Source organism: Salvelinus alpinus, chromosome 34 (assembly GCF_045679555.1).
Source record: "Salvelinus alpinus chromosome 34, SLU_Salpinus.1, whole genome shotgun sequence".
NCBI classification, from domain to species: domain Eukaryota; kingdom Metazoa; phylum Chordata; class Actinopteri; order Salmoniformes; family Salmonidae; genus Salvelinus; species Salvelinus alpinus.
In genome coordinates, this window is record NC_092119.1 from 12,755,667 (window position 1) to 12,783,220 (window position 27,554).

A 27,554-nucleotide genomic window follows, 5' to 3' on the forward strand; every position below is an offset into this window, starting at 1 on the left:
TACTGCAACACCGTTTCCCCTGCCATAAACCCTCACACTAGACTACTGCAACACCGTTTCCCCTGCCATAAACCCTCACACTAGACTACTGCAACACCGTTTCCCCTGTCATAAACCCTCACACTAGACTACTGCAACACCGTTTCCCCTGCCATAAACCCTCACACTAGACTACTGCAACACCGTTTCCCCTGCCATAAACCCTCACACTAGACTACTGCAACACCGTTTCCCCTGCCATAAACCCTCACACTAGACTACTGCAACACCGTTTCCCCTGTCATAAACCCTCACACTAGACTACTGCAACACCGTTTCCCCTGTCATAAACCCTCACACTAGACTACTGCAACACCGTTTCCCCTGCCATAAACCCTCACACTAGACTACTGCAACACTGTTTCCCCTGCTATAACCCCTCACACTAGACTACTGCAACACCGTTTCCCCTGCCATAAACCCTCACACTAGACTACTGCAACACCGTTTCCCCTGCTATAACCCCTCACACTAGACTACTGCAACACCGTTTCCCCTGCCATAAACCCTCATACTAGACTACTGCAACACCGTTTCCCCTGCCATAAACCCTCATACTAGACTACTGCAACACCGTTTCCCCTGCCATAAACCCTCACACTAGACTACTGCAACACCGTTTCCCCTGCCATAAACCCTCACACTAGACTACTGCAACACCGTTTCCCCTGTCATAAACCCTCACACTAGACTACTGCAACACCGTTTCCCCTGCCATAAACCTTCACACTAGACTACTGCAACACCGTTTCCCCTGCCATAAACCCTCACACTAGACTACTGCAACACCGTTTCCCCTGCCATAAACCCTCACATTAGACTACTGCAACACCGTTTCCCCTGCCATAAACCCTCACACTAGACTACTGCAACACCATTTCCCCTGCCATAAACCCTCACACTAGACTACTGCAACACCGTTTCCCCTGCCATAAACCCTCATACTAGACTACTGCAACACCGTTTCCCCTGCCATACACTCTCACACTAGACTACTGCAACACCGTTTCCCCTGCCATAAACCCTCACACTAGACTACTGCAACACCGTTTCCCCTGTCATAAACCCTCACACTAGACTACTGCAACACCGTTTCCCCTGCCATAAACCCTCACACTAGACTACTGCAACACCGTTTCCCCTGTCATAAACCCTCACACTAGACTACTGCAACACCGTTTCCCCTGCCATAAACCCTCACACTAGACTACTGCAACACCGTTTCCCCTGTCATAAACCCTCACACTAGACTACTGCAACACCGTTTCCCCTGTCATAAACCCTCACACTAGACTACTGCAACACCGTTTCCCCTGCCATAAACCCTCACACTAGACTACTGCAACACCGTTTCCCCTGCTATAAACCCTCACACTAGACTACTGCAACACCGTTTCCCCTGCCATAAACCCTCACACTAGACTACTGCAACACCGTTTCCCCTGTCATAAACCCTCACACTAGACTACTGCAACACCGTTTCCCCTGCTATAAACCCTCACACTAGACTACTGCTACACAATATATCTAGTGAGAACCACAACATAGGGTACAACATCTATTCTAGCTCTTAAAGAGCCAGTAGCCTAAATTGGGTGTACAATTGTCAATTACAGAATTATTTAATCTGCAGTTAATTCTTCTTATTTATTCTGTAACCAATAATATTTACATGTTAATAGTATCTTCTGATTACAATTATTGTCTCCTATTTTAACTAAACATAATCTATCAGCTTCCAAAATGTAAGTAGGTACACTACATGACCAAAAGTATGTGGACACCCAGCCGCCGCTTGGCATTGCGCATGTGATCTTAGGCTTGTGTGCGGCTGCTCGGCCATGGAAACCCATTTCATGAAGCTCCCGACAAACAGTTATTGTGCTGACCTTGCTTCCAGAGGCAGTTTGGAAGTCGATAGTAAGTGTTGCAACCGAGGACAGACGATTTTTATACTCTTCAGCCCTCGGCAGTCCCGTTCTGTGAGCTTGTGTGGCTTTACACTTTGCGACTGAGCCGTTGTTGCTCTTAGACGTTTCCACGTCAGAATAACAGCCCTTACAGTTGACTGGGGCAGCTGGTGTGGCTGAAATAGCCAAATCCACTAATATGAAGGGATGTCCACATACATTTGTATATATAGTGTATATCTAGCTGTCTGATAACACATTCTGATGGAATGGCTTGTCCTGCACATGGTAAAAATCCAGAGTGCACTGAGTGAATGTTGGGAAAAGATCTTGTTTCCTTTCTAAACATAGCAATGTGATTGCAAAGAGGACTCGGATCACAAAGGGGACTCGGATCACAAAGAGGACTCGGATCACAAAATAGGTGAAGTGAACTGGCAAAAGAGTTGAGTCCTCAAGGGCAGTGTGAATACAAAGAGAACTGAGTTCTTTCTTTTTTTTTACCCCAGAGTTCACTTTAAAGAGGACTATATGTGAAAACACCCCCAGACTCCTGTGATGCCTCAACACTCACACAAGAGGGTTGTCATGGCAACAACTAGATGATGAGCCACACCCCACCCAGTGACAAATGAGGAAGAGAGCAACGGTTCGTGCAACAAACCGCTGTTTTGCAGTGAAGAGCCTATAACTGCCATGCACCACCCAGCCCTTCAGGGCAGGAGACCTACTGACTTATTCATACCTGGTGTCAAACTTGGTACAGTGAGTTCGGCTGGATGCCAAACCTTTCTGATTGTCCTTCTATGGAACAGAGGGTTGAGTATTACAATCCATAACACATGAGTAATGATGATAAAATATGGTAAAATAACTCCTCATATGGTAAAAATATGGTAAAATAATTATACAGGTAAGAATTCTATTTCCTTACAAAATATCTGAGATGTTTTGCAACAAACCTCATTAGAGCCATTGTTCTTCCTCTTGTGGAGAGGAGTAAAACACATAGAACACTGATCATCTAGGGTTCCATCACTGTCAGTGTTCCTTCTGTTCAGAAAGAGTGAAAGAGAGAGAGAGTGACAGAGAGAGAGAGTGAAAGAGAGAGAGAGTGACAGAGAGAGTGTGACAGAGAGTTTATTCTATGTTTATGTTTCTTCTAGATTAAAAATGTATGAACGCTCTCATTCAGAACAAAGACAACATCATGTTTCTACAGCTATTGTTTGCGCAATGACATGCAGTAAGTAACATACAGTACATTTCCCTCATTAAAGCCAAGAGGAAAAAGACCCTTGAGTATTATTATAAAACATTTCAGAATCAGTCATTGCTTGAATTGCTTGGAGCCTCTACTAATTTCTATGACCAGCCAGAGTACTTTTAAGGCAATTTGCTCTAACAGTCATGTCCTTCACTGCTGTAATTTTGTTGAGTTTCTCAGGCTGTGTCCCAAATGAAACCTACTGTATTTTTATCATAGTGCACTAATTTTGTGCAGAGCCTTGGTCAAAAGTAGTGCACTATAAGAGGGAATAGGGTGCCATTTGGGACAAAGCCTCTTCTGAACCAGGGGGGCTAAGAATAGCCTCCTACCTCACGGTCTCGTTGCTTTCTCTGGCAGCAGCAGCAGCAGAGCCAGGCCTCTCCTTGTCAGTCATGGTGAGATCACTGCTCTCAGCAGGCCCATGGTGGGTCTCCACCTCCACCACAGCACCGTCTCCCGCTGGATGGTGTTGGGATAAAGGAGCCTTGTAGAGTAGCATAAACATTTCACTAATTCTCTAACACCTAACTACTCTATAAGTCGTTAACTCATTGATCACGTTCTAATGATTGATTCACTGGCCCAAGCGTACAAAATGACTGATAAATATATGAGCTTGGTATGCAGACGGTGTGATCTAGATTCAGAGGGTTTATCACGGCGCAGCGCTCTCTAAATACACCATCTATCTTCCTCTGCTCCTCTGGCCTATCAATCATTCATGGTGGTTGACATCTGGGTCAGAACATACAGCAACAAACACTACATACATTATCAAACTCCCAGAAAAACTAGATGATGTGGTAATAACGATAATAAGTGCAGACACAGGGATGCATCCCAAATGGCATCCAGTTCCTTTTATAGTGGACTACTTTTGACCCGGGCCCCATACGTCATAATCTTTCTGCGTCTCAGATGGAAGTAGTTCACCATATAGGGAATCTGAGACAGATTATCACAATGGAATTACATGGAGACAGTGACCTGACCTTCTGTGTATGTGAGAAATGTCACGTCGTTTTGATGTTGCTTGGATCACCATGTACACACACAAGGTCAGGTCACTACACACACACACACACACACACACACACACACACACACACACACACACACACACACACACACACACACACACACACACACACACACACACACACACACACACACACACACACACACACACACACACACGCATGCCCAGACACACACACACAGATCTGTCCTTGCCTTCCATAAACACTGGATTACCTTATCCTGCTCCTGTGTGGTTGACACCTCACAGAGTTCCTCTTGATACAGCGTGTTGTGTGTGTGTGTCTCTGGCAGTGGTTCTGGTTCTGAGGACGGTGCTGGTTTTAGAGCTGCCACACTGAAGGTTGAGGGCCAGGTCTCTACTGACTTGCTGAAGGAGGAGGACCACGGCGAGGTCTCCACGTCGTTCTCTGGTTCCTCTACAGGGCCACAATCATCTGTATCCGGGTAGAACAGATCCATTGGCTCCAGAGTGTCGCTCACTGTCATTGGCTCCTCAACGGCCGATCTAGAACTCTCGTCAGCATCACTGTCTGTATAGAACAAGTCCATTGGTTCACTTTCAGACTCCAAAGCACTCCTCCTCTCAGTGTCTGTGTGGGTCATATTCACAGGCTTGGTTTCACTCTGTTCTGTGTCGGCCATTTTGTCCCTTGTCTCTTCAACAGCAGAGGTCTCTGTCTCACTATGACCGCCATCAGTATGATCCCCTGTGTCCTTCTCTGAGTCTCTCTCCTCCTGGCTATGCAGTATAGCCTGGCTCTGGGTGTTTGTGTCAAAGAGAGGAGCCTGAGGAACCAGCCCAGTGAGGACCGATCCAGGGTTAGGCGCAACATAGTGGGGGTAGTACACCATGTCAAGGGGTATAATGGAAACTGGCTTGTACTGATGGGGCACCTCCACTACTGTCTCTGTGTTGTCTGTGGTCCCAGACCCATCCACCCAGTCATGTTCCTTTTCTGTGACTCTCTTCTCCTCAGGAGCTACTACATTCACGTCAGCATCTCCAACACAAGAGGCTCTCTCACACTTTCCAGCCCTCTCAACCAAGCCACCTCCAGGGGGCCCACACAGGTCTTCATCCCCAGCCTCCGCTTCTATCTCTGGGCTCAGGGTCCATTCCTTACCGGCCTCTGTTAGGAGTGTGGAACTCTGCCCACCATCTGTGCAGGCAGGAGTTGTCCCAGTATGGCTCTGCTCCACCGGGTCCAGACATTGTTCTGAGGTGCCCCCCAGGATGGTCCGACTCTGGTCCATCTCCATATACGGTTGTGGATGCGTCGACTCTGTGACATCATCAACCTGTGTCGTAGTGTTCTCCTGTGACTCTACATGGCCGCTCTGAAAATCTGTTATCTTCTCTTGTGTTTCAGACTCTTCTGTGACCTGCTTGTGCCTTTCCTCTGACCCCTCCAGGGACCACTTCCCATCTCTGTCCCTCTCTGACAGAGAAGTAGTCTGTCTGTGTTCCGTCTCCACTCTGTCAGTCACATCACTTTGACCCTCTGCTTTATCAGAACGTTCCTTAGCTAACTCTTCCTCAGGGTTTCCAGCCTTCCTGGAATCTCTAGATGGTTCCGCTGTTTCCTTCTTGGCACATTCTGTTGTCCTGTCTGTTGTCTCCGGGACACTGTCCCGTTGATTGGGCTCTTCATGCAGGTCGGGGGTCACCTGATGTGTGATGTCAGAGCCCTGCTTTGATTGGCTGATTTTCTCACGTTGTGGAGAAAACACAGCTCCTCCTCTCTCACCCTCACACACACTCTCAACCTCACACACACTCTCACCCTCACACACACTCTCCCCCTTCTGGTCAGAGTCAGTTTCCTGAGGCTCGTCAGAGAGCTCTAAAGATGGCCATCCCTGCTCCTTGTTAACGCTGTTACTCTGACCTGTACTTGACCTGTACTTATTATTATTTCCTTCTCTTTGATCAGGCTCCTGCTTGGCTGCCTTGTCCTCACTCAGGTCCAGAATGTAGTTATACTCCTCCTCCTCTTTCTCCCCCCCGTCCTCCTCTTTCTCCCCCCCGTCCTCCTCTTTCTCTGGGTGTGTTCTGGATCTGTCCTGTGTGCTCACCAACGAGTTTAGAGAGTAGTTTCCCTCGTCAACAAACAGCTCCAGAATCACTTCCTGTACCTCATCCTGGGGTTTCCCTGTCAGCCCCGTAACTGAGGGCAACGGCTCCTCCAGGTCGGGCGTGACCCCGTGGGGGGTAGAGGGAGGGATGCTCATGTCCCAGGATAGCCCGCTGTCGCATAGCGACCCATCGCTACGGCTCTCCACGAACCTGTCTGGAGTCACTGCCTCGTTTGGATGGCCCTCCCAACAGGAGTCTGGTGAACCGATGACAGAGTCATTGATTGGTGAGTCGCAAGACACAGAGCCGATGACCGAGTCGAGGAAGGAGGGCTGCGGGGAGCTGGAGGTGGAGACAGTGAAGACAGGGCTGGGGGTGGACCCAACCGACGAGCCCTCGTTGACCCAGGAGCGCTCCACCGCGACCGGGGAAGTGGGAGACTTGAGCTCCTCGGAGACGGAGGAGATTAAGATTTTGGGCGGGGGCCGGACCCAGTCTCTCCGGACCACGTAGGGCCTCTCTCTGTCCCGGCTCCGGTGGACGCCGTTCCTCAGGTCGTGGGAGGAATCGTTGACACGACAGCTGAGTCTGCCTGACGACACACTCCTCTGTATCACATCAGATGCATTTTCCTGGGGCTGAGAGAGCGAGAGAGAACGAGCGAGAGAGGGACAGAGAGGGGGAGAGAGAGAGAGAGAGAGAGAGAGAGAGAGAGAGAGAGAGAGAGAGAGAGAGAGAGAGAGAGAGAGAGAGAGAGAGAGAGAGAGAGAGAGAGAGAGAGAGAGAGCAAGAGAGGGAGAGACAGAGAGAGGGAGAGAGAGGGAGAGAGACAGAGAGAGAGTCATCTGTAGTTTGTTTATACTACATATCCCTATATGGTGCACTACTTTTGGCCAGACCCCTAGGCACTCTATGCAGCCTCTCTCACCTCCTCCATCCCAGGAAAGTGCTCGAGGAACTGGGACACATAGGTCATGATGGACTGCTCGTCTGGAGGATTGATGGTCACGTCTATGCAAATATTAAAGTGAGAATTATAACAGAAGGACAACAGACTAGTGGAAAATGTACACTGCTTGTCCAGCATAATTGTAGCCCGGATCCAGATCTGCTTGTGCTGTCTTGTCAACTGCTATCTATGACCACTGTCATGTCAAACAGTTTGGCATGACAACAGCCATAGGAGTTGGCTATACAGCACAAACTGATCTGAGACCAGGCTAGTATATTTGCCTGGTCTCAGATCAGGCAATGAATAAATGAATAACGTCTTATTTAATTGAACTGAGTTGGAATTGAATTGAATAGTTTACCCTCTGGATCCAGTAGTCTGGGTATGCCCAGGCTGTAGTGGGCTGTCCTGAAGGCCTCCTCTAGGTTCTCCCTGGCTGTCCTCAGCAGAGCTCTCCTCATGTCCACCAGGCTGGGGTCTATAGACTTAATGACAGCCAGGAAGGCCAGCCCACTGGTCCAGCTCTTCCCAAAGTCCTGCACCGCCACACCGTACCTGACACACGCACGCACGCACGCACGCACGCACGCACGTACGCAGACAGACAGACAGACAGACAGACAGACAGACAGACAGACAGACAGACAGACAGACAGACAGACAGACAGACAGACAGACAGACAGACAGACAGACAGACAGACAGACAGACAGACAGGACTCTGCAAGTCAGCAACAACTGACAACACTTAAACGATGTCTGGCAAAACTGCATTGCAATCAAACTTTCAAACTTGTGTGTATGTATATTACTGTATTTACTGTTGCCTGTACTGGTTTTTCAGGCTAATCCAATTTGTGAGATCATCTTATGAATTTGATATATGATTGCTGTCCAATCACCACTCACTTCCTGGTTCGTCTCTGGACCCACTGCAGGAGCGTCTTGATGGGCTTCCCATGATCCCTCATGGCGATGGAGCGCGGTCTCTCGAAGGAGGGCGTGCTGGAGTGGGAGGTGTCGGAGTCTGAGCTGGTGGGGAGCGAGGAGAGGCTAGAGGACGAGGGGAACTGACTCTTAATGTTCCCTGTCAGCTCCTTGATCTGAGAGACAGAGGAGGAGGAGGCCCTTATTTTATGATTTGAATATCTTCTAGAGTGAGAGCGAGAGAGCGAGCAGTGGAAAGACAGAGGTAAGACGAGCAAGAGAAAGAGAAGGAAAGAGAGAGTGAGAGTTTACCTGGAAAAACAGGATGATATTCCAGATGAGTCCAAGAACGATGGAAGAGTTGCCATCGGCAACATCTGCAGCGTCAATACTGACCAGCTTCACCTGTGCAGGTAAACACACCCAGGTAAACAATCCAACCAATCAACAGGAGGTTTAGACAGTTGTGGTATGCTAGTCAGTCCTTTCAGGATTTCGCAATTCTGCGATTGCACATTTTTGGGGAAAATCAACAATTCCCGCATATTATGCGAGGGCCGGCAAATTTTACCTATCACCGCACTGTTTCTGCATAAAAAAGTAAAATCATCACAATATTATCGCATAGAATTAACCCATCACCGCCGAAACCTTTTAACTCGTCAGCGCATTTTCGCGACAAATTGGACAAAACCATTTCATATTGCCATGCAAAATGTCAGAATTGCCGCAGCAATATCAAGCATTATTGCCCACAAATATCACAAAAAATCTCTGTGAAATCCTGGTGGGACTGGCTAGTGCCTTAAGCAAGATTTCAAAAATTTACTTGTGATATTCATAGGTGATTGGCTGCGATATTCATAGGTGATTGGCTGTGATACTCACATTTCTCTCCTCCAGGAAGGTAAGGACCTTAGCGATGTTGTTCAGTCTGAAGATACGATGTGAGGACTGCTTCCATCCATGAAGCTGGTGGAGGACATTAACCATACAATGATCAACAGGTGTGTTCTTAGTTAGCTACGGATAACAAACTCAAACACAATCTTTAACACATGACTTCTCCACATCTAGCATATCCATGGCTTGCCTCACAAATGGCACCCTATTCCCTATATAGTGCACTACTTTTAACCAGGGCCCATAGGGCTTTGGTCAAAAGTAGTGTACTACATAGGTAATAGGGTGCCATTTGTGACACAACCCCAGTCATTAATCAGCACTACCTCCCTACATAGTGCCCATAGGGAATAGGGTGCAATTTGGAACGCATACACATGAATCAACAAACCACCACTAACATTTGAATACACTGTGGATGGTGTAATATTGTTTAAAAGGGAAATCTCACCAGCTTGCATCCAGACAGTTCCTCAAGCAGAGCCATGAGTATCCTTCCATCCTGGATATCTCTGAACAGGTCATTCACCTCCATCGGAGGAGTGCACTGAGGAGAGGAGAGGAGAGTTCATCTTTCAACAGCCCTGATGATGTAAAAATGTAAACACATTTCAGTCTTCCTTTGATGATGCACCACAGCTAAAGTGAGTTTGTCTGATGTCTGATGTCTGATGGCTGATGTCTAATATATGATGACTGATGTCTGATGGCTGATGTCTAATATATGATGACTGATGTCTGATGTCTGATGTCTGATGGCTGATGTCGAATATATGATGACTGATGTCTGATGGCTGATGTCTGATGGCTGATGTCTAATATATGATGACTGATGTCTGATGGCTGATGTCTGATGGCTGATGTCTGATGGCTGATGTCTGATGACTGATGTCTGATGACTGATGTATGATGACTGATGTCTGATGACTGATGACTAATGTCTGACGTCTGATTTATGATGACTGATGTCTGATGACTGATGTCTGATGACTGATGACTAATGTCTGACGTCTGATTTATGATGACTGATGTCTGATGACTGATGTCTGATGAGTGATGACTAATGTCTGACGTCTGATTTATGATGACTGATGTCTGATGACTGATGTCTGATGAGTGATGACTAATGTCTGACGTCTGATTTATGATGACTGATGTCTGACGTCTGATGTATGATGAGTGATGTCTGATGTATGATGACTGATGTATGATGACTGATGTATGATGACTGATGTCTGACGTCTGATGTATGATGACTGATGTCTGATGACTGATGTATGATGACTGATGTATGATGACTGATGTCTGATGACTGATGTATGATGACTGATGTATGATGACTGATGTCTGATGTGTGATGTCTGATGACTGATGTCTGACGTCTGATGTATGATGAGTGATGTCTGATGACTGATGTCTGATGACTGATGTATGATGACTGATGTCTGATGTATGATGTCTGATGTATGATGTCTGATGACTGATGTCTGACGTCTGATGTATGATGACTGATGTCTGATGACTGATGACTGATGTATGATGACTGATGTATGATGACTGATGACTGATGTCTGATGACTGATGTATGATGACTGATGTATGATGACTGATGTCTGATGACTGATGTCTGATGACTGATGTATGATGACTGATGTCTGATGACTGATGTATGATGACTGATGTATGATGACTGATGTCTGATGACTGATGTCTGATGACTGATGTATGATGACTGATGTCTGATGACTGATGTATGATGACTGATGTCTGACGTCTGATGTATGATGACTGATGTCTGATGACTGATGTATGATGACTGATGTCTGATGACTGATGTATGATGACTGATGTATGATGACTGATGTCTGATGTATGATGTCTGATGACTGATGTCTGTGGCACCCTATTCCCTTTATATTGCCCTACTTTTGACCAGAGCCCTATGGGGCCCTACATAAGGAAAAGGCTGCCATTTTGAGATGCAGCCACAGTACCACCTGTACAGCATTAGGGGGAAGTAAATCCACTCTATTACAGACAGATAGCATCTACACGTTCTATCAGATTAGCATTTACTGACTAATTAATTTGTTATGTTGTCTCTCTCTGCACTATCAGTTCCTCTGCATCCATCTATCATTTATACGGCAGAGGGAGAGGCAACAACTATTTGTTTGTGTGAGGGATAGACTCAAAGTGTTGTCAGAGAGAAGGCAGGAAAATACAAATGAGCTGCTTCTGACACCTTAAATAACCCTAGGTTCAGGAAATAGTCTGCGTACTCCAGTTTGTGGTGAGATATACTTCATTCTAGGGATTTTGTTGTTGTTGAAAGAGAAATCCCTAAAATGAAGCTGATCTCACCACAAACCGGAGTACGCAGACTATTTCCTGAACCTAGGGTTATTTTACGTGTAGCAGGGTTGGGGTCAATTCCATTTCAATTCAGTCAATTCAGGAAGTTAACTGAAATTCCAATTCCAATTATTTCTCATAAAGAAGCATTGTAGGAAATGTCAGTTTCAATTGAAATGGAATTGATCCAAATCCTGATCTGTAGACTGACTTACCTTCTCCAAATGCAGATTCATCCATCGTGTGAACGTCCTCTTCTGAACGACTTCTCTTTCAACTGAAACAGAAAAACAACAGAAACACAGAGGAAGAAGTGAACATGGTGGCTATGGATAAAATATGGGAATAAAGAGAAGAGACGAGCAGCATCAATACTGACGACTCATGTAAGACAACAGCCTCTACTACCAGACTACAGTGCGTCCCAAATGGCACCCAATTCCCTATATAGTGCACTAGTTTCAACAAACCAAAAATTGCCAGCAGCCAATGAAATCATCCTTTTTCATTCTCTAAATACCATTTATGTCATGACAACCTCATTTTCCCTGGCCAGCCACCAGGCAATTCTCACATGGGGTGATCTCTTCCTTCCTCTGGTGTGAGTTTGTTGTAAATTAGGCATTTGTTCACACATGTAAGAGCTCCTTCACGACTTCACCGCATTGAGCCAAACATAAGCAGCTGACCCAGAGTACTGCTGGTCCTAATCTCCAAACAAAGTTTCATCCGGATTTTAGACACGCTTCCTTCTGCTGCTATCACTGGACCCTGAGTAGGACTCACTCTAAGCCTCTGCTCCCCCCACACACTCTCTCTACTCTCTCTCACTCTCTCCCTCTCTGTCACAGCTGAGTGCTCAAAGCTGTCGCCAAGCCCCAGACCAGCCCCAGCCCCTGGCCCAAACCAGCCAGGCTCTTTGTGTCTTTAAGGTGGCTGGCTGGTTGTTGGCTGGTTTCCGTCTGGTTGCTGGCACTGGGAGAGGTGGAACGCTGGGAAAGCGTTTATAGAGACATGCACTATACACACACGCACGCACACGCACACGCACACGCACACACACACACACACACACACACACACACACACACACACACACACACACACTCAGAGACACAACACACACAGTTTCAGACAGAGACATGCAGAAACAGAAAGCGAGGGAGACACACACACACAGTCACACACACACACACAGTCACACTGCAGTAAAAGCAGGCTCCTGCTCTTGCTCTGGGAAAGAGAATCAGTCGCAGGCAGGAGGAAAGAACCCCCAGGAGATTACATAAGAAAGCTTAGTAATTAACACTGAGCTCTTCATGTATTTATGTTTGTCGTGTCACACTAAGCGAATAAGACTATTAAACATCATAAACTGATGTTTACATTCTATCAGACTGTTCTATTCTATTGTATCCTCTTTGCTCATAGACTAAGAACATGATGAGCTCATATCCTAAGAACATGCCGAGCTCATAGCCTAAGAACATGATGAGCTCATAGCCTAAGAACATGATGAGCTCATAGCCTAAGAACATGATGAGCTCATAGCCTAAGAACATGCCGAGCTCATAGCCTAAGAACATGATGAGCTCATAGCCTAAGAACATGATGAGCTCATATCCTAAGAACATGATGAGCTCATAGCCTAAGAACATGCCGAGCTCATAGCCTAAGAACATGATGAGCTCATATCCTAAGAACATGATGAGCTCATAGCCTAAGAACATGATGAGCTCATATCCTAAGAACATGATGAGCTCATATCCTAAGAACATGATGAGCTCATAGCCTAAGAACATGATGAGCTCATAACCTAAGAACATGATGAGCTCATAGCCTAAGAACACGATGAGCTCATAGCCTAAGAACATGATGAGCTCATATCCTAAGAACATGATGAGCTCATAGCCTAAGAACACGATGAGCTCATAACCTAAGAATATGATGAGCTCATAGCCTAAGAACATGATGAGCTCATAGCCTAAGAACATGATGAGCTCATAACCTAAGAACACGATGAGCTCATAACCTAAGAACACGATGAGCTCATATCCTAAGAACATGATGAGCTCATAGCCTAAGAACATGATGAGCTCATAACCTAAGAACACGATGAGCTCATAGCCTAAGAACATGATGAGCTCATAGCCTAAGAACATGATGAGCTCATAGCCTAAGAACATGATGAGCTCATAGCCTAAGAACATGATGAGCTCATAGCCTAAGAACATGTCGAGCTCATAGATAAAGTGCTGTGTAATTGATACTTGTTTAGCTGCACAGTGACACTGTGATACACTGTGTTATTCACAGTAATACACAGTACATTACGTACACCTCCTCTCTGATGAGGGCGTTGATTTGTGTCAATTAGCCACTGTGAGAAAATACCCATGTCATGACAGGCTAGTGAAATAAAACACACTGAAACTTTAATAACCATGGCCATCCATAACTCACTGTTGATCTAATTTTCCAGGTACATGATCCAAATTACTGCTCCGCTCTTGGAATAACATACTCTGGGCCAAAAAGGAAGGTCCTCTGCAGAGAGCCTTACTGTAGCGTTTGTGTTTGGCGGTATTATGAAATATTATGTCACGCTGCTTCTGGACCCACTCGGATACCTCAGTCTGTTAGTGTGTGTGTGTGTGTGTGTATGTGTGTGTGTGTGTGTGTGTGCGTGCGTGCGTGCGTGCGTGCGTGCGGCTTTGAATGTGTATCATTGTATGCTGGTGGTGATTTAAAGGATGTGTGGCTGTGCACCTAGATCTTCTAACTAGACCATCCGTTTATTGTTCCGTTCAAAAAACTAAGTGGACAACATCAGTCTGATTCCAGGGAATGACACCTAACGTTTTGGCAACAAGAGATACATGGAAAAGAAAGATCCAGTCTCTTTTTCTCTCTCTCACAGTCTCTCACGGTCTCTCTCACGGTATCTCACGGTCTCCCTCTCACGGTATCTCACGGTCTCCCTCTCTCACTGTCTCTCATGGTCTCTCTCTCTCTCTGTGTCAAAGTGATATGTCTGACTCAGATTCCTACTGATTCCTACTGTCTTTACAACAGTCCCCATTCTAGTATGGGAAGGGGAAGGGGGTCATACTGTCTTTACAACAGTCCCCATTCTAGTATGGGAAGGTGGAGGGGGTCATACTGTCTTTACAACAGTCCCCATTCTAGTATGGGAAGGCGGAGGGGGTCATACTGTCTTTACAACAGTCCCCATTCTAGTATGGGAAGGGGAAGGGGGTCATACTGTCTTTACAACAGTCCCCATTCTAGTATGGGAAGGCGGAGGGGGTCATATTGTCTTTACAACAGTCCCCATTCTAGTATGGGAAGGGGAAGGGGGTCATACTGTCTTTACAACAGTCCCCATTCTAGTATGGGAAGGGGGAGGGGGTCATACTGTCTGTGTGATAAGATATCTAGCTCTGAATTACCCTGACCTTAATCCAAAGACACGCACTAGTTTAGTTCAGTGCTGTTCTGGTTTTCCCTCTCTCCTTCTCAGATGGTCAGATCACAGTGAATACATACTCTATTGTCACGGATCCCCCCGGTACTGCTGCTCATTCTGTTCACCAGTTCCGGAGGTCGACGTCACCGGCTTTCTAAGCTTCACTGAACTGGATTCATTATCATCAACCCCGGACTGTCTTGTCTGATTACACACACCTGGTTCCCATTTCCCCTGATTAGTATGTTATAAACGCAGCAAAAAAAGAAACGTCCTCTCACTATCAACTGCGTTTATTTTCAGCAAACTTAACATGTGTAACTATTTGTATGAACATAACAAGATTCAACAACTGAGACATAAACTGAACAAGTTCCACACACATGTGACTAACAGAAATGGAATAATGTGTCCCTGAACAAAGGGGGGGTCAAAATCAAAATGAACAGTCAGTATCTGGTGTGGCCTCCAGCTGCATTAAGTACTGCAGTGCATCTCCTCCTCATGGACTGCACCAGATTTGCCAGTTCTTGCTGTGAGATGTTACCCCACTCTTCCACCAAGGCACCTGCAAGTTCCTGGACATTTCTGGGGGGAATTGCCCTCACCCTCCGACCCAACAGGTCCCAGACGTTCTCAATGGGATTGAGATCAGGGCTCTTTGCTGGCCATGGCAGAACACTGACATTCCTGTCTTGCAGGAAATCATGCACAGAATGAGCAGTACGGGTCATGTCAGGATGAGCCTGCAGGAAGGGTACCACATGAGGGAGGAGGATGTCTTCCCTGTAACGCACAGCATTGAGATTGCCTGCAATGACAACAAGCTCAGTCCGATGATGCTGTGACACACCGCCCCAGACCATGACGGACCTTCCACCTCCAAATCAATCCCGCTCCAGAGTACAGGCCTCGTTGTAACGCTCATTCCTTTGACGATAAACGTGAATCCGACCATCACCCCTGGTAAGACAAAACCGTGACTCGTCAGTGAAGAGCACTTTTTGCCAATCCTGTCTGGTCCAGCGATGGTAGGTTTGTGCCCGTTGTTGCCGGTGATGTCTGGTGAGGACCTGCCTTACAACAGGCCTACATGCCCTCAGTCCAGCCTCTCTCAGCCTATTGCGGACAGTCTGTGCACTGATGTAGGGATTGTGCATTCCTGGTGTAACTCGTGCAGTTGTTGTTGCCATCCTGTACCTATGATGTTCAGATGTACCGATCCTGTGCAGGTTTACATGTGGTCTGCAACTGCAAGGACGATCAACTGTCCGTCCTGTCTCCCTGTAGTGCTGTCTTAAGCGTCTCACAGTACGGACATTGCAATTTATTGCCCTTGCCACATTTGCAGTCCTCATGCCTTCTTGCAGCATGTCTAAGGCACGTTCACGCAGATGAGCAGGGACCCTGGGCATCTTTCTTTTGGTGTTTTTCAGAGTCAGTAGAAAGGCCTCTTTAGTGTCCTAAGATTTCATAACTGTGACCTTAATTGCCTACCGTCTGTAAGCTGTTAGTGTCTTAATGACCGATCCACAGGTGCATGTTCATTAATTGTTTATGGTTCATTGAACAAGCATTGGAAACAGTGTTAAAACTCTTTACAATGAAGATCTGTGAAGTTATTTGGATTTTTACGAATTATCTTTGAAAGACAGGGTCCTGAAAAAGGGATGTTTCTTTTTTTGCTGAGTTTATATGTGCCCTCTGTTCCCCATTGTCCTTGTCGGTTATTGTTCCCATGTCCGTTGGTCGTGTGAGTACCTGTGCGTTGTTTCAGCTTCTGTGCTGCATGTTTTGTGCTGCGTGTATTACGGGTACCATGCCGTTCTACGAGGTTCACCCTTACTCTTTGGTTTGGGTACATCCCAGTGTTTTGTATACGTGTTTGTTTTGGGTCTATTATTTTTATGTATTCGTGCACCTGTCTCCAAATCCTTTATACCAGCGTGACCTCTATTTTCTATATATGCTGTATCCCAAAGCCCTGATGTCACATCCTGAGAGCAGTGCTCCCTTAAATAATCGAATGATACATCAGAAGTTGAGATGCGACACTCTCCATTTAATAAAAAGAAAAATATTTATTGATACAAAGTTTCAAAACAAAGCGGGACATTTCGGTCCTAGGCTCTTGGCAGCCAGACATACAGCACCAGTCAAACGTTTTGACACACCTATTCATTCAAGGGTGTGCAAAGCTGTCATCAAGGCAAAGGGTGGCTACTTTGAAGAATCTCAAGTGTAATATATATTTGGATTTGTTTAACACTTTTTTGGTTACTACATGATTCCATATGTGTTATTTCATAGTTTAGATGTCTTCACTATTACTCTACAATGTAGAAAATAGTTTTTTTTTAAATAAGAAAAATCCTTGAACGAGTAGGTGTGTCCAAACTTTTGACTGGTACTGTATATATTCTATATACCCCCTTTCCCTCTCTTTTGGCTCAGTGTGTTGGCGCTGGCTTTAGACAAACACAGACTCCGTGAGAGCAGTGAGGCAGCTCTCATTTGCTTGCCATGCAAAGAGTGGTGGAGCCAGCTGAGAAGCAACCAACTGAGATTCAACTATATGGTAGAGAAAGCCTTTCACTGGGATATCATTGTCCTGTTTAACATTCTGTCCCAACTCTTTTATACCATCTCAGAGTGTCAAACAGAGGGGGGACAGCACAGTGGGACGGAACAATTATCATTAAGAGGCAATTAGCACTCAGTGCTTTTATTGAACACAGATCTGTAAATATTAGATGTGCAATGACACAGATCTGTAAATACTAGATGCGTAATGACACAGATCTGTAAATACTAGATGCGTAATGACTTAGATCTGTAAATACTAGATGTGTAATGACACAGATCTGTAAATACTAGATGCGTAATGACACAGATCTGTAAATACTAGATGCGTAATGACACAGATCTGTAAATACTAGATGCGTAATGACACAGATCTGTAAATACTAGATGCGTAATGACACAGATCTGTAAATACTAGATGTGTAATGACACAGATCTGTAAATACTAGATGTGTATTGACAAAGGCTGTTCTTGTAGGAGTTTAGTGTATCTTTGCAGGGTAAATCCACCCACTGTTCATGTGATAATTATTAATTTAAAGGAACAAGCAGTAATGTCAGAGCTTACCATACAACTCTGCATCAGCATGGTGGATATAAACATATAAACATCTCTTAGGAAAGTGTGGAACGTGTGGAAAGTGTGCCAGAAGCAAGTATAATAGACTAAGACCGGGATCGAATCCGATCGCGCTTGTTTGGATTAAATCCCCGCCTAAGAGAAAAGTATCCGATCCAATATTGACATCCTTTTTAAGCAACATTTTCCCTTCACTGACGATTGAAGTCAGTGTGATAGATAAAAGAATAACATCAAAGTCCAACACCATGACAAACAGTCCTCCATCAGAAAGCAATTACCACTAATGAACAAAATAAAGTGTGATTGAGGGCGATCTTGTCAGCAGCTAGCGCCTCTGCAAAGTTCTGCCTCATTGCTAGCCAATTAGAGGCTGTGAAGAAGAAGAGGAGGGCGGGGGTGGGGGCGGGAATCTTCCTCCCTGGGTATCAGAATGCTTCCAGATCTCCTGATGTGTCCAAAATGGCACTCTATTCCCTATATAGTCCCTATGGGCACTCTGTGTAGGGAATGGGGTGCCATTTGGGACACAGACCTGTTTGACTGCCTGACTGGCACCACCTCCTACGCACCTCACAACAGTCGGAAGGAACAGAGAGTACAGAATCTGCTTTGAAAGTAAGAGATTAAATAAATGTGTTGGATGGATGGATGGATGGATGCTGGGTTCACCCACCCTCAATACATCCCTCCTGTTGATTTATGTTGCTTTGCATTTAAATCAGGTCCTTGGTTTGGTTTCATCACATAGCTGCTGCATTATGTACTGTGCAGACTGCAGAGCAACTACTGTATACAACTGTGAATATCAAAGAGGAGCTTTCAGTAAAATATTCATTCAAAAACTACCATGATAGGGGATTCCCTTAAGACACTGCTGCTTGTTTCTTAATGAAAGGGGTTATATAACTAGAGGAATTACCGGTGTGTATATCTCTTTTTAGATAACCTTTCCTTTTTCTATATAGGCCTCACCGTCCGTGTCTAATTGAAAAACGACTCTATCTTATTCTTATGTTTGGGATTAGCCAATAGAAATACAGCGTATGTATTTCTCTAGGAAGATAATGGAACACAAATAGCTATTCCCAACGGGGTATGGTTACCATAGAAAAGGTCTCCAGTGTTAATAAAAAAATATCCTCCGCTCACACCTTAAAAGGCGGAATCTGGGTGCCTCCCAGTCTAAGGCACTGCATCGCAGTGCTAGAGGCGTTACTACAGACCGGGGTTCATTCCCGGGTTGTGCCACAACTGGACGTGGCCGGGAGTCCCATAGGACGGCGCACAATTGGCCCAGCGTCGTCCGGGTTAGGGGAGAGTTTGGCCAGTGGGGCTTTACTAGGCTCATCGCACCCTAGCGACTCCTTGCGGCGGGCCGGGTGCCTGCAGGCTGACCCCGGTCACCAGCTGAACACAGTTTCCTCCGACACATTGGTGCGGCTGGCTTCCGAGTTAAGCTGGCTGGTGTTAAGAAACGCAGTTAGGCGGGTCATGTTTCAGAGGATGCATGACTTCACTTTCGCCTCTCCCAAGCCCATTGGGGAGTTGCAGCAATGGGACAAGATCCAAATTGGGGAGAAAAAGAGGGGTAAAATAACCCAAAAAAGGCGTAATCTATGATGATGTTCATTGTTGTTATTTGAATCCCAGAATGCCCCTTTACAGGCCAAATGCAGTCAAACTTATTTTTGTTCTGTGTTTTATATCATATTGCACAACAATTGATGAAACTAACACTGTAAAAGTGTGATTCTTTTAATCAGTGTTATTTCATGATAGTTGCTGGTTGGAAATCCAATCTACACAGGACATTCTATAATCAGCATGGGTGAAGTTTCGCCTTGCCTGGTGACATCACCAGGCGGTAAATTAGTTAATAGACCAATAATAAATAGAGTTACAAATCTCTATGCCAATAACAACTAGTTTTCCGTTTTCAGGTGCCTTTCCCCTTCCCCTCCCCACTCAGACCCCTCCCAGACAGTCCTAGCGGAATTCTTGCTTGATAAATAGTTTTTTGATAAATAGCAATTTTCATGGAAAACTATTACAGTAAGGTACTTAATTATTACCCAGAAATGATTTGATATTGAGATAAAAATGGATGCATTAGGCCTTTAAAAGAAAGGGTCGTGGAAATGTTTGATAAAGTATGTTTATGTAACCGAACATGACTCAAGAGGAACTGTGCATTAATAGTCTACAAGCCTCAATAACCTATTTAATTTCTATCCGAACATGATCTATATTCTTTTTTTACAGCTAATCAATAGAATAGTTCACACAGAGGTTTGTGAAATCATTTATCCATCCATCAATCTAAAAGTATAGTTTTATTCTCTCACACACATACACATGCACACTGTACACACTGTACACACTGTACACACTGTACACACTGTACACACACACACACATTCATGTACAGTTGAAGTCGGAAGTTTACATATATCTTAGCCAAATACATTTAAACTCAGTTTTTCACAATTCCTGACATTTAGTCGGAGTAAAAATTCCCTGTCTTAGGTCAGTTAGGATCACCAATTTATTTTAAGAATGTGAAATGTCAGAATAATAGTAGAGATAATGATTTATTTCAGCTTTTATTTCTTTCATCACATTCCCAGTGGGTCAGAAATTGACATACACTCAATTAGTATTTGGTAGCATTACCTTAAAATTGTTTAACTTGGGTCAAACGTTTCGGGTAGCCTTCTATAAGCTTCCCACAATAAGTTGGGTGAATTGTGGCCCATTCCTCCTGACAGAGCTAGTGTAACCGAGTCAGGTTTGTAGGCCTCCTTGCTCGCACACACTTTTTCAGTTCTGCCCATACATTTTCTATGGGATTGAGGTCAGGGCTTTGTGATGGCCACTCCAATACCTTGACTTTGTTGTCCTTAAGCCAATTTGCCACAACTTTGGAAGTATGCTTGGGGTCATTGTCCATTTGGAAGACCCATTTGCGACCAAGCTTTAACTTCCTGACCGATGTCTTGAGATGTTGCTTCAATATATCAACATAATTTTCCTCCTCATGATGCCATCCATTTTGTGAAGTGCACCAGTCCCCCCTGCAGCAAAGCACCCCCACAACATGATGATGCCACCCCCGTGCTTCACGGTTGGGATGGTGTTCTTGCAAGCCTCCCCCTTTTTCCTCCAAACATAACGATGGTCATTATAGCCAAACAGTTCAATTTGTTTGTACAGATGAACGTGGTACCTTCAGACATTTGGAAATTGCTCCCAAGGATGAACCAGACTTGTTGTCACGACTTCCGCCGAAGTTGGACCCTCTACTTGTTCGTTCGGCGGTCGAAGTCGCCGACTTTCTAGCCATCGCTGATCCTCTTTTCATTTTCCTTTGGTTTTGTCTTGTCTTCCATCACACCTGGTTCCAATCCCATCAATTACATGTTGTGTATTTAACCCTCTGTTCCCCCCCCCATGTGTTTGTCGGTGATTGTTATTTGTAAGTGTTTGTGCACGTTTGTCCTGGCCTGCGTAGGGTATTGTACCCATTTGTTATGTTTCCCGGTGAGTTTTGTCTAATAAACTGCGCCGCTGGAAACACAGTTTTCTCTCCTTCGTCTGACTTCTCTGCCACCAGTACGCACCTCCTTACACTTGTGGAGGTCTACAATATTTTTCTGAGTTCTTGGCTGATTTCTTTTGATTTTCCCATGATGTCAAGCAAAGAGGCACTGAGTTTGAAGGTAGTCCAATTGACTCAAATAGTGTCAATTAGCCTATCAGAAGCTTCTGAAGCCATGACATCATTTTCTGGAATTTTCCAAGCTGTTTAAAGGCACAGTCAACTTAGTGTATGTAAACATCTGACCCCCTGGAATTGTGATACAGTGAATTATAAGTGAAATAATCTGTCTGTAAACAATTGTTGGAAAAATTACTTGTGTAAAGTACAAAGTAGATGTCCTGACCGACTTGCCAAAACTATAGTTTGTTCACAAGAAATTTGTGGAGTGGTTGAAAAACGAGTTTTAAGTGTATGTAAACTTCAGACTTCAACTGTACATGTGCAATAGCTACATAAGTTCCAGTGATGTGATCTTGCTGACCAGTTTTTCCATATTTATTCAAACTGTTCTATTTATATAGTTGCCAACCAGCAAATCAACATGTAAACCTACTTACTGAAGAATAACTCCTTCTTCTGAACTACAATCACCAATACAGAAAAGCAATCAGCAGTAATTATGGGTTGCAGAGTGTGTTTCTTGGTGCAGATCCATTGTCACAGAGCAAGGATCAATCAGGTTCTTGTTTAACTCGAAACTGTGCTATTAAGACCATAATAAACTGAAAGGGGGTGAAGTGGCTCGACATCACCAATGATTAGCTCGCTGAGACAAAGACCTGTTTGGTCAGGAAAGAGGCGGGGCCTCAATAATACTAGAACTAAAAAGTGTGTTCACTCCTTCCTTCACCGTATCTGTTATTTGCATATTTTTCACAATCACTCTACATACCAGAAAGTCATGCCTCCTTCCTTCAGGTAGCTGGTCCAATAGGGTTAAATAGGTGAAAGCAAGAATCCCACTACCTTTTCACGTACAGACCTGTAACTAAATTCCATAGCCCAAAGGTTAAGCCTAGGACCCTAAACCCCACAGTACTGCAGGTTTGCATGGCATTTTAAGGAAATTGCATTTACATGACTAAACATATCCTGTTGTTAAAGGTCATTCCTGACAGGAAAGGAAGGGTCATTTATAATGTGGGTTGAGTAGGAGTTTGTTTGTTTTAAATGCACCCTATCCCCTATATGCTGCACTACTTTTGACCAGGGCCCATAGAGAGCCCATATGGAATAGGGTGCCATTTGGGATACTGCCTCTGTTCAAATCCTACCTAAAGCAGAGTGCCGGGACACCAACATGGACGATACCGGGAAACCAAAACACAGAAGCATTTCCATATGCAAACAATTCCCGAATTTTGCATTGCATATAAATGTGATGTGTGAGGTTACTACCCATTGAAGACATGGTATAACAACACTGTAGTCTCTATCAGAAATAAAAAGACCAAACTACAGCAGAGCACAGTGAGACTCATACTGGGATTTAATTTTAGTTTCCACTCCAGCTGTTACGAGTCAGAAGCACCTACATGTCTGACTCTCAGGTGAACTTAGGGTGCGTCTTAAATGGCACTCTATTCCCTATATAGTGCACTACTTGGGCCATGGTCAAAAGTAGTGCACTAACAAGGCAATAGGGTGCCAATTGGGACTCAGACAATGTGTTTGTGAGGTCAAAACTAGTTGTTTTAACTGCAGGTAGTTTCCTTATACGGAGATCAGAGATAAAAGTGTGGGCTCAACCTCTCCACTTCTTGGGCAACAACAGAACTACTTTTTTTGTATTTCTAATTGGTAGTTACAGTCTTGTCTCATCGCTGCAACTCCCGTACGGACTCGGGAGAGGCCGAGAGCCGTGCGTCCTCCCCGAAACACAAACTAAACAAGCCGCACTGCTTCTTGCCACAATACCCACTTAACCCGGAAGCCAGCCTCACCAATGTGTCGGAGGAAACACTGTACACCTGGCGACTGTGTCAGCATACACTGCACCCGGCTCGCCACAGGAGTCGCTAGAGCATGATGGGACAAGAACATCCCTGCCGGCCAAACCCTCCCCTAACCCGGACGATGATGGGCCAATTGTGCGCCGCCCCATGGGTCTCCCGGTCGCAGCGGGCTTCGACAGAGCCTGGGCTCAAACCAGGATCTCTAGTGGCACAGCTAGCACTGCGATGCAGAGCCTTAGACCACTGCGCCACTCGGGAGGCCGACAGAAAGAGGAGGAGAACAGAGAAATAAAGACAAGTAACAGGCAACAATCTACTGATTGATTCTTCAAATCATAGAGGTCTTTTTTGACAGAGGCATTATGTTATTAAAGAACAAGATGATTTTTCTCAAAGACGATTGAGACAAAGAAAATGACAGCCAAACTGGCAACTGAATAGTCTGAGGTGATAAAGAAAAGACCTGCTGATGTCACAGCCTGCATCTTCCACATTCTTTGCAGGCTAAACAACTAAACAAGACAATCACAAGTACAGGCACAATGATAACAAGAGATACAAAAGACAAGTTTCCACAAAACTAAATAAAGGATACAAATATCTTCTGCATTTTATACCAAAACAAACCAAACAACGCCTATTGCAATACCATTGTATGTACTGTGCTCTTTGCTCATGTACAGATCAGTTAGTTGGGGTGAATTTGGGTAAAAAAGATGAGAGGGGCGTTCATTCATTATTTATGCATATGCTATACTGTAATTGGACATATTCCTAATGACCTCGTCTTTTGTTCTTCCTTCCCTCTAACAAAGTCGTCATAGATTAAAATGCATCAGTAATGATTATATAAAATTTTAATTAACATAAAAAGTCAAGTGGACAGTAAATGAGATCATTTGGAATGAGAGCAATGACTTGAGAAAACAGGTGGAATGAAAGGAAGAAGGAAGAAAAATATCCAGCATGCATCTGTATTCCTCTTCTCGGATCATACCTGTCTAGCTACCCAGACGGCTACGGGTCAACCTGAGAACAACGTCTGTCAGAAACAATTGTTGCTCTTTATAAAAACAGAGCTGTAGGCAGAGAGAGCCCAACAACGCTTTGTCATCATCACTGCAATCCATGAGGGTTAACTAAACTTATTCAACTGTGTTCAAAGTTCTGTTCCACCGTTTCTCCACTCAGCCTGTTGGTAGAAACACCTGCATCTAATAAAACTGTCCACTTTTTTCAGGGCATTATACAGACCTCAGACAAAGAGTAGAATGACCTCACCCAGTGTAGTCACGCTCTCTCTCCTCTCTCTCTCTCTCTCTCTCTCCACAGGTTTATCCAACAATATAAACGTTCACAAGGAGACATAGTCTTTTTAGAGAGGAAAATTGCCTCTTTACAAAACAAGTCTTTTTTAGAAGCAGAAACTGTAACTTTAGACTTCATCAAGAAAGAACTTAGAGTAAATAAAAAATAACTGAATAGGACCATCATCCTGGAACTCTTGATGTCTGGCTACAAAATCAAACTGCCAACATGGCAATCTATTTTCCATATTCTATAAAACAAAAGAGTATAAACATATTCCAATACAAAGGCAGTTGTCTAAAGTAACTGTTTAAATTGTATATATTGCATTATATTCTGTAATGTCTATTCCCTACTGAGTGATGTAAAACCTAGACACTGCATTTTGATAGACGTAATAGTGTCACAGTATGCCACACACACACACACACGCACACACGCTTAGTACATGTCAGCAACAGTATGCCACACACACACACACGCTTAGTACATGTCAGCAACAGTATGCCACACACACACACACACGCTTAGTACATGTCAGCAACAGTATGCCACACACACACACACGCTTAGTACATGTCAGCAACAGTATGCCACACACACACACACGCTTAGTACATGTCAGCAACAGTATGCCACACACACACACACGCTTAGTACATGTCAGCAACAGTATGCTAGTGAATCCATCACTGATGGGGTTAACATGGCTTACATAACAGCTCTGCTGTGCATGTGTCCAGCTCTCAGCTGCATATTCTTCATCACATACACACACACACAAACTGCACAAACACTAAACACTAAACACACACACACAAACATTACATTCACATGCTTGGTACATGTCAGGGAACTCATGCTCCACAGAGAACCTGGTCCATGGACTAAATATAGACGTCAGAACTGGGAAGTCTCCTGCTGCACACCTATGGCCTCCCGGAACCTCACTACATCAGTGATGCTCTAGAACCATGCAGCGATAAATAATGTGGAGGAAGTGGAGGAGGAGCAGGGGCAGGGGCAGATGAAAGTGCTTCTTTCTCCCTGTGCCTCCAAGAACGGCATTGACAAGAGAAGAAAGAGTGCATGAGACCTTAATTCTGCTTTTCTTTTACCCACAGCGGATTCTGCAGATTTGCATAGAGGTTCAGACTGGTGGGGAGTGAGAGTGGGAGTGAGAATGAGAGTGAGAAGGAGCGTGAGAGAGAGAGCTGAGGGGGTGAAGGCAGCAGCACTAAGCAAATGAATACAGCATGAAAGTGTGTGATACTGTATAAGCGTCCAGTACAGGCAGCAAGGCTGCATTAATACAGAGCAATATGAACATCCTCTGCACTGATTTCATGTGAGTTGAGTTCTTCTTAACACTGCAATATAATTCATTTTCTGTCCAAGAGGAAAACAGGAGGTCAACGAGGGTCTTGCACAATGCCTGCATCCCAAATGCAATACTTTTGACTAGAGTCCTATGGGGTACTGCTCTTAGGGTATCCAAACAGTGCGATGGATTACGTACAAAATATACTAATAGGCCAGGGGGTGAGTAAAAGAGAAGAGAGCATTGTGGTCCCCCCTTTCTCTGTACCCTGCCGTCCTCAAACTCATACCAGAATGTGTGCAGCACTGTGTGTGCTCTGTCTCTCCCCTCGAGTCACTGTGTGTGTTGGCTAACTGCTGTGACGAGGGGGACTGACTGGCCTGGCGAGCGTTCAAGAACATCACATTCAAACAAGTGTGAATGGTCGAGGCAGTTCCTTGCTCCACACATCGTATGAAAATCTGTTCTGTCACAGCTCTTCAGAAGAAAAGCCTTCTCTCTCTTTCTCCGACTAGGGAGTCGACAGTCTACAGTGGAAGGGTTTCCGACTTTCTCCCTGGCTGATTTTAATTTTACAGGACCAGTCAAAGGTTTGGACACACCTACTCATTCAAGGGTTTTTCGTTATTTTTACTATTTTCTACATTGTAGAATAATAGCGAAGACATCAAAACTATGAAATAACACATATGCAATCACGAAGTAACCAAATAAAGTGTTAAACATATCAAAATATATTTTATATTTGAGATTCTTCGAAGTAGCCACCCTTTGCCTTGATGACAGCTTTGCACACTATTGGCATTCTCTCAACCAGCTTCATGAGGTAGTCACCTGGAATGCATTTCAAATGACAGGTGTGCCTTGTTAAAAATGAATTTGTGGAATTTATTTCCTTCTTAATGCGTTTGAGCCAATCCGTTGTGCTGTGACAAGGTAAGGGTGGTACACATAAGATTGCCCTATTTGGTCAAATAAGCAAAGAGAAACAACAGTCCACCATTACTTTAAGACATGAAGGTCAGTCAATCTGGAAAATTTCAAGAACTTTGAACGTTTCTTCAAATGCAGTCGCAAAAACCATCAAGCGCTATGATGAAGCTGGCTTTCATGAGCACTGACACAGGAAAGGAAGACCCAGAGTTACCTCTGCTGCAAAGGATAAGTTAATTAGAGCTACCAGTCTCAGAAATTGCAGCCCAAATAAATGCTTCACAAAGTTCAAGTAACAGACACATCTAAACATCAACTGTTCAGAGTA

The 27,554-nt window shown here is 44.7% G+C and overlaps 1 protein-coding gene across 2 annotated transcripts in view; it reads right to left on the bottom strand.

Moving 5' to 3' along the window:
• LOC139563459 (uncharacterized) overlaps positions 1 to 27,554 on the bottom strand; it is a 40,925-nt gene that overhangs the window by 5,248 nt on the left and 8,123 nt on the right. The window contains exons 1-11 of one of the 2 annotated variants that reach the window (XM_071382147.1): positions 11,994 to 12,264; positions 11,689 to 11,750; positions 9,570 to 9,665; positions 9,104 to 9,187; positions 8,528 to 8,620; positions 8,198 to 8,391; positions 7,651 to 7,844; positions 7,266 to 7,348; positions 3,549 to 6,975; positions 2,912 to 3,002; positions 2,695 to 2,753 (exon numbers count right to left, since the gene is read on the bottom strand). In XM_071382147.1, the coding sequence (XP_071238248.1) occupies positions 4,279 to 6,975; positions 7,266 to 7,348; positions 7,651 to 7,844; positions 8,198 to 8,391; positions 8,528 to 8,620; positions 9,104 to 9,187; positions 9,570 to 9,665; positions 11,689 to 11,709 (3,462 nt within the window). In that variant the 5' untranslated portion in view covers positions 11,710 to 11,750; positions 11,994 to 12,264 and the 3' untranslated portion in view covers positions 2,695 to 2,753; positions 2,912 to 3,002; positions 3,549 to 4,278. Of the gene's footprint in view, positions 1 to 2,694; positions 2,754 to 2,911; positions 3,003 to 3,548; positions 6,976 to 7,265; positions 7,349 to 7,650; positions 7,845 to 8,197; positions 8,392 to 8,527; positions 8,621 to 9,103; positions 9,188 to 9,569; positions 9,666 to 11,688; positions 11,751 to 11,993; positions 12,265 to 27,554 lie in introns of those variants that run through there. The other variant, XM_071382146.1, reaches the window with a different exon arrangement.